At 42.1% G+C, this 7,616-nt stretch overlaps 1 protein-coding gene across 1 annotated transcript in view; it reads right to left on the reverse strand.

Moving 5' to 3' along the window:
- Nucleotides 1-218: 218 nt before the first annotated feature.
- Nucleotides 219-7,616, reverse strand: part of hlfa (HLF transcription factor, PAR bZIP family member a) — a 14,128-nt gene continuing 6,730 nt past the window's right edge. Inside the window, exons 3-4 of the mRNA XM_015948920.3 lie at nt 5,726-5,940; nt 219-4,075 (exon numbers count right to left, since the gene is read on the reverse strand). Of these exons, the coding sequence (XP_015804406.1) occupies nt 3,860-4,075; nt 5,726-5,940 (431 nt within the window). The 3' untranslated portion in view covers nt 219-3,859. The remainder of the gene's footprint in view (nt 4,076-5,725; nt 5,941-7,616) is intronic.

Here is a 7,616-nt window from a genome sequence, read left to right on the forward strand (position 1 = left end):
AATAAAACAAGAACTAGTTTGGCAGATAGTTCACTCCTGAGTAGAGAAAAGCACAAAACATAAATAAGCTTTAACTTGGATTTTTTTTTTAATTTGACAAAAGTTAGAGGCAAAAACAATACTTTTAAATGTGTCAGTATGCCGCACATTTTTTTATTCTGCACAAAAATGAATCTCACAAATATGTTGGAGTTATTAGAAGAAAATAAGACACAGGATGAAATTACTGGGGTTTATTAGACAAAATTACAGACAGATAAGTTTAGGGCAGAACAGCAAAGAGAAATGTTATGCATCCACCCCATGAAACAGTTGCTCCTTTATGCTGCACTTTTCTACACTCTGAGACAGACTGTTGGTGTTGCCATGAATACAATGGTTACAAATTGTCGCAATGTCCAAAATAAGACATGAGATAGTTGCCAGTGTTTAGAATATTCAGGTTTTTCTGCACCAAGAAGCCCTTTGGTGCCGATCTGAACTTGTTTTTGTTTGGTGCTGTATTGAAGGGACTGTGGAACAGTCAATGAATTCAAGGCACTGGAATACTCAAAATTATGGTTTACGTTTCCAGGTGAGGTAGTGGAACCATTTAAATGTGAGGTACATTTGGGATATCTGTGATTAAATATTGGCTTTTTTCCTATATTTGTATGTTTACATAAATAGATGCTCTGTTGATTAAGGAGGCATCATTCCAGTCTACACTTTAAAACCCTGATCGCACTCAAGTGCACCTGTGCAAATACCGTGAAAGAATAAACACATTTAAAGCCCTATGCTTGAGTAAAAATCATCTTTAGTCTTGCATTTGGATCTGATCATTAGTGTTCGATCACATCCAAGGTAAGAATGTCAGTTTAGTTTCACTGCGTGGTCGCAGGTTTTCAGATTCCAGAAACGGGGTTTTAACGGTTAAAAGGACAAACAAGTGATGAATGTTTATGGAAGTCCAGAGGTGCCACAACAACTTCAATCTTTTTTTAATGTGGGTCAAAATGGAAAATCCCCCAAAACAAAAAGGTTTAAAAACAATTAACACTAACATCAGCCAATCACCGGACTAACAAGGCGAAGCCAAAGAAACTGCAAGAAACTCTTAAAAATGTCAGGCTGGTGCACTGTTATGCTAAGTATTATATCGGGTTTGGTTAAGCAGGAGTGCACCCCTGGATTCTCAAGAGATCATGCTGAAGAGTTCCAGATACTGGTGAAAACATACTATTTTGACCATAAATGTGTTTTTTTTAATTATAAATTCCAGGAACACGAGAGAGGCCCTGAAACCCACCAAAGTAAACGGAGAAATTGCATCCATATTTTGAGACATCTTAGGAAATCCTTTGCAAATGTTGCAGTGAGTTTAAAAGGTTTAAATGGGAATCAACAGAGGAAGCACTTCCTTTTAATCAAGGGATTTATGAATTATTCTAAATAAAGTCTTTATTTTACAAAGTAAATTTGACCACAACATTGCCCAAATAGTGTATCTAAGTTTGAACTCGTTCTTCAAACCGATTGAAAACACTTTCCTCCTTTGTGAGGCAAATTTTACAAGAGAGAATGTATGTAGGCTGGATTTGATTCATATTTTTATGTGAAAAAATAAATAAATAAAAGAGTGTGGCACTTCTGTTCTTCCACACACCAAACAAAAATTTCTATTTCAGCAATGGGGAAACCAAATGGCTCAAATGATCATTTTGGTGTAATTTGTGTAAAAATACTTTTACGTGTCAGCACTTCAAACACTTAAGGGGTCCAGTAAAATAAAGCTTACGAGTGCCTATCACTTTGACCATGTCACAGTAACGTCATCCCATCAAACCAGAGAAGCTGCCTACAGAAAATCAGCATTGATCTGAAAGAATGTCAGAAGCTGTACACTCTCTAATCCAGGTTGCATTGTCAAACTCTTCTTTTTTAATTATCCAAAGAATATGGAAGCCTACAAGTGATACCAACATAACTGGAGTGTTAAAGTAATTAGAATATAGATGTGAAGATTATATTAATGCCCATAAAGTTGAATGCGCTGATCCAACATAAGCTCCTCCTACCCGCTAGAGAATATCAAAATATCTGCTTCTTTACTTAAACATTTTTAATAATCCTCTGGACGTGTTGTGCCTTTAAAATACATCTAGGAAAAATACTGTACAAAAAAGGAACAACATATAGCTTTATAGAAACACATCTCTTATATATCAGCTCTGGTGCAACTCGTTTGGTCTGCGGTAAACAACTCGATCGGCTTAACCACAGTATTGGACAACACCATCCATCTTTTACATTCATACAGACGTCTTCAAAAAGAAGGCAAACGTACAGCAACACAGCGAGACTCCTAGAATCAAAACACTCGAGTATATCACGCTAAACTTTACACAGGCTGAAGAATTATCAACAACTTTAGCAAAGAAACCCAAAAATGTTCTGTTTTGTGAAAGAAATCATGCTGAAATCTTAAAATAATTAGGATAACAACAATTTTAAGAGTAGTATTCATACTAAACAAGTGTGTCAACAGAATACAGATATATTTATATATAAAAACAATCATCCATCTGAGAAATAAAAGGGAGATAAATATGAGGCGGAGGAGTCATTTGAAGCAAGGGGTGACAGATTGCTAGACACGCTTTAGTGCAGAGGTTAACTAACCAGCTTAACTAACCTGTTGATGAGGCTGGGCGGGATAGCAGAGCAACAAGAAATCAGCTTGGACACAAATTATTGCTCGAGTGTTGCAGAAAATAAAACATGAGAATAAAAAAATACAGCAAATCTACACCTGGATCGCACAGAACATTTATGTGCTATTAAAAAAAAACACGTGCGAGAAGCAAAAGGAGGTGGAGAAGATACCCCACCCGACAAAAAATATCAGTGTGAAGGATCCCAAAAGGGGTTTCTAATGAAACTAAGCTCCACTGAAGCAGGGTTGTGTCACAGAGGAAGAGGAGTCCTGATCTCATGTAGAAAGTGGGCGGGGCCTCTGGGGGGTTGGCTCATAACTCCTCACAGTACATTAGAGAGCAAGTAACACCTAAATGAACGTTTTTTTGCTGATAACCTGTATAGATGAGTGTCTAATGGTGCTGTGTACACATGTGTAATCATTAGTGTGGCAGTTTAGTGCAACTTACTTTAAAGTTAACATTTCAGCCCCAAACCATAATTCTGTCTCCATCTTCGGGTTAAAAACTCTGCTCCACATGTATGTAGAACCAGCTGTGGCTGGTGGCTACGCTGAAAAACGTGACGTTATCAGCAAATTACTACGTGGCTGCACTGCACTGGTCTCCAGGCGAGGCAGCCGCACCTCCACCTGGCTCAGCCACTCACCTCCACCTGGCTCAGCCACGCACCTGCTGACATGACACGCTGGCTCTCTGAGCCGCTCGCCTCCTTGAAAAAAATGCCCTCCTCCCCTTTTCACCTGATGACTGCGTTCAACAGGAAACCCGTGTCTGCATTTCTCCTGAGGGGTAAGTCTTGTGTGAGTGCGTGCTTGCGGGGGGGGGGGGTCTACCACTGCCTTAGTGCCGCTCTGTCGGTCCGCCAGGAGACGCCTCTTTCAGAAGCGTTTTCCTAACAGGAAGCGTGGATGAAATAGGTCTCCACCCAGGCCTTGACCCTCACTTTAAAGTGGGAAGTATGTATGTGTAAATATATGTACTCATCTATGTACGTGTACTCTCAAACCATGTGTACAGGAAATAAAAGAGGAGACAAAATGAAGCTAATGACAGAGTTAAAACACCAGAATCATACAGGATGAGGGAGGAAGGGGGGAGGACTGTCCTTCAAACTGGAGGGGGAGTGAGGGTGCTGATGGGTGAGGTGGGGGGGGGCTTCACAGGGGCCCATGTCGGGATTCATATTTAGCCAGAATGTTCTTGCAGCGGCCCAGCTCCTTCCTCAAGTCCGCTACCTCGACACGGAGAGCGGCGTTCTCCTTCTCCAGGAAACCGGCCCGGATGGCGATCTGGTTCTCCTTGAGCCGCCGAGCGTCCCGCGAGCGCTTTGCTGCTACGTTGTTCTTTCTGCGCCGGGCCCAGTACTTATCGTCCTGCAGAGAAGAGCGGACGGGTCAGGAACCAGCCTTCATATTTATTGTTTTCAGCTACCTGGAAGTCTCTGGTTTGTTTGTTTATTTTTAGTTTAAATAAATCTATAAATAACTTGCTTGTACACCTCTAACTTGAATATTTCTGTCAATCTCTACTAAAAACTAAAACCTGGTTTCTGTAGCGAAGCCGATAACCGCCAGCCTCACTGGGTTTTACTGAGGCAGTTTGCAATAAAAGATTGTGCAATATCTGATTTATTGAACTTATTGGCAAAACTCAACCCTTTTCAGGTTTTTTTTAGCCAGAATGTGTTAAAAATGGTCCAAAACAGCAAACATTTGGCCCAATTCACAGAACAATTTCCCCATATTCAGACAAAGGTGTAAGCTTGTCTATTTTACTCTTCCAGGCAGTGGCGGCCGGTGAAGTTCTTTTTGGGTGGGGTGCTATTTTGCAAGTCAGTTTTCAGATGCGCTCTAACCACACATCACCACTAGAGGACGCCTAATTACCATTCTTATGCATCACGCAACTTGAACCTAACGGACCGGTACCAGGCCCATTAACTCTTCCAGCAACAAAGCTGTTCCAAAGACGCCAACATTATGCGAATTGCACACGTACTTAACAGGAAGAGGCTTATCTAAATGACAGAATCCACGTTTTCTACCTCAACAACCGATGCCAACAATAAACTGCTAAATGACAAGGCCCATAAAAGATGCTCTATCGAGACGCACAGCAGCGACAACACGATCCTCTCCACAGAAGCAGCCATTTAAATTAAAGCCCGGACTCTCCTCTTTACAACAACATAAACACCATTACTCTACGTGAAAACTCACGCAACAACGCGGCAGCAAAACAAAGCCGTTTCATCAAGTCAAAAGCTTAAATTTTGTCTTGCCTTGTTTGGGTTATGGTCACAATAATCCATGTTATGGTAAAAAATAAATCCACTTGGTTTATGTATTCTTCTGTCCCAGTAGCACACTGAGGTGACTCCTGACTTTCCTGGCTTTGGGCTGCTTTTACCTGATGGACAGTGTTTACAAATCTCCGATGCCACATTCCATCATTTTCTTCCTGTGATTGGTTAATATGAAAGCCAGCCTAAAAAAACTCAACAACAAGCGATTCTATTGGCGCAGAGTTCACAGTGAAAATCCTGAACCGAGACTCCGGTCTTCTGCGCATGCTTCAATCGCAAACCTCTGCACCCAAAAGCTCTCCTATTCTTTGTATTGGAGCAGGGTCCAGCACGCACGCTCCAGTTATAGCCTAGATCTCTGGTAGAGACTGCTGCAACCGAAAAGAACAGGAAATACGCTCCAAGACAATCCAGTCGTGCTAAAAGTGTGAGAGAAATGTTTAAACTACACCAAAATGCAGATTATACACAGCACTTATAGTCTGTATGAAGTATAGATCGTTTAGTTTAAATTTCTTGTTTTTTTTTTTAAATCTATTTTGCGATTCTTATTTTCTTCCTGTGAGACTGGCGGGGTGGCCCCCTTTGGACGAGTCGCCACTGACTCCAGGTTATTTCTAACAGATTAAACCGCGATCCTGGACCACCAGGGTTACTACTGGATCCAGTTTCTGGATCATTTGGTACTGGGCGGCACAGACAAAATGAAACCAGTCACCTTCAGGTCCTCAGGAATGAAGACCTTGCGTGCCTTTTTGATCATGGGCTGCGGCTTTAATTCCTCAGCAGAAAACTTGCGCTTCCGGGGGTCGAATATCTCCTGACCTGGCACGCTGGACAGGGCCAGATCTGCAGGGTCAGGGTCATAGGTCACAGGAACCTGAATGGACTCTGGGTCGATGGGGCTTGGAGTGTCTCTGGCTGAGGGCAAAGCTGAGGAAGAGGAGGAGAAACATTATTTGCCAGCAGGAACACAGCAGAAGAGGTGTTTAAATTATTTAGCACAAAGCTGCAAATGTAACAAGGACCTCTGATTTCTAAGAAGAAGCAGCACTTTGAGTGAAATTAACTGGATCTCCAACATAATGAGACCCCGCAGGAGACTTTCTGTCTTTATTCTGAAATTACGCGTTTGAGATTAGATTCCTGAGCCAGAGGTCAGACCTAGAGGTAAGTTACTGCTGTGACCAGCAGGTGGTGCTGTCAGACAATTTTCACACACACACACACACACACACACACACACACACACACACACACACACACACACACACACACACACGATTAAATCCATCATATCTTCAGGCTACCAGCAGCTTCTGTCAGCTGACCTGGAAGCAGCAGATCTCTTTTTTAAACCTTATTTGTGACGCGTCTCTAACTGATCTGAGGCGGTGGGTCGACTGAGTTCATTAGCAGACCCTGAGTCATTAAATCAATGACTTTATATTTGTTGTAGGTGGAACCAACCCCGCAGCCTGACCCAGAAACGATCTGGTTAAACTGGACACACAAACTCTGTGTGCATCGTGTCAAAGCTGTTGATCAGCTGACCACCAGGACACCATGACCCAAATCTGCTCAGATCATTAGGTGCTTCTGGCTGCAGCGGCTGTTTGTAACTGAAACATGATGATTGTTTGCATCGAGAAGCATCGGAGAAGGAGAGCACAGAAACACGGTAAATTCAGATTTCGGACTTCAAATCTAACGGAAACCACGTTCCTCTGCCAGCGCCGATGTGAGGTCGTCGCTGCGGAGTGAAAACGAACACAACCCTGCTGGCTGTCAGGAAACGGAGGGACGGGACATGTGTTCAGAGCTGGACACAGTAGTGATGCGATGTATGGCTCTTTCATGGGAGATGCTAAAATTTACCATTTTATAATTACTCTGCAAACATCACTGACTGCAGGACGGCTGCATCTTCAAATCATCGACATTCTCAGTGACGCATCGTGATCACATGATTTCCTGTGATTTCCTGTTTTTAAAACATGGTTCAGAGTGATGAAACCACACACAGGTGGACGATTCTATCTGTCCCGCACAGCTTCTGAATATCTGCATTTAAATGGTATTAGATCATAAAATAAACTGAAATTTAAATATATTGGTGTATTGAGCAGCCTGAAAGAACCATTCAAGGCTGAAATTAGGAAATTATTATTATTATTATTATTGTTATTGTTGTTGTTGTTGTTATTATGCTGTAAGATGCAGTTTAACTGAATCTCAAGGGGTTAAAGCCCCTATGACGTAACTTTGACTAAATCAATAAAAATAACAAAATAAGAAGTCAACGGCAGAGTTGATCAGAAACCGCACCGGCAACTATTCTCTTTAACTCTTTGTGAACTTTGGTTGAGAACCCTTAAAAAGCCGAACGACTCCTTTGGCAGCTTGTCGGAAACGTAGAGGAAATCCGTCCCTAAGCTCGGACACAAATAGGCCGACTTGACCTCTCACCTTTTATGAACCAGGTGATGCTGCCAGGAAACGAGCTTCTGACCAACTCCAGCAGCGATGGTCAGAAACACACCTGGTTTCATCTCCTGATTAGTCAGACTCTAGTCAGCATAAACCTGCACTTCTTTAACTTGGAAGTC

Source organism: Nothobranchius furzeri, chromosome 5 (assembly GCF_043380555.1).
Source record: "Nothobranchius furzeri strain GRZ-AD chromosome 5, NfurGRZ-RIMD1, whole genome shotgun sequence".
Classification (NCBI taxonomy): domain Eukaryota; kingdom Metazoa; phylum Chordata; class Actinopteri; order Cyprinodontiformes; family Nothobranchiidae; genus Nothobranchius; species Nothobranchius furzeri.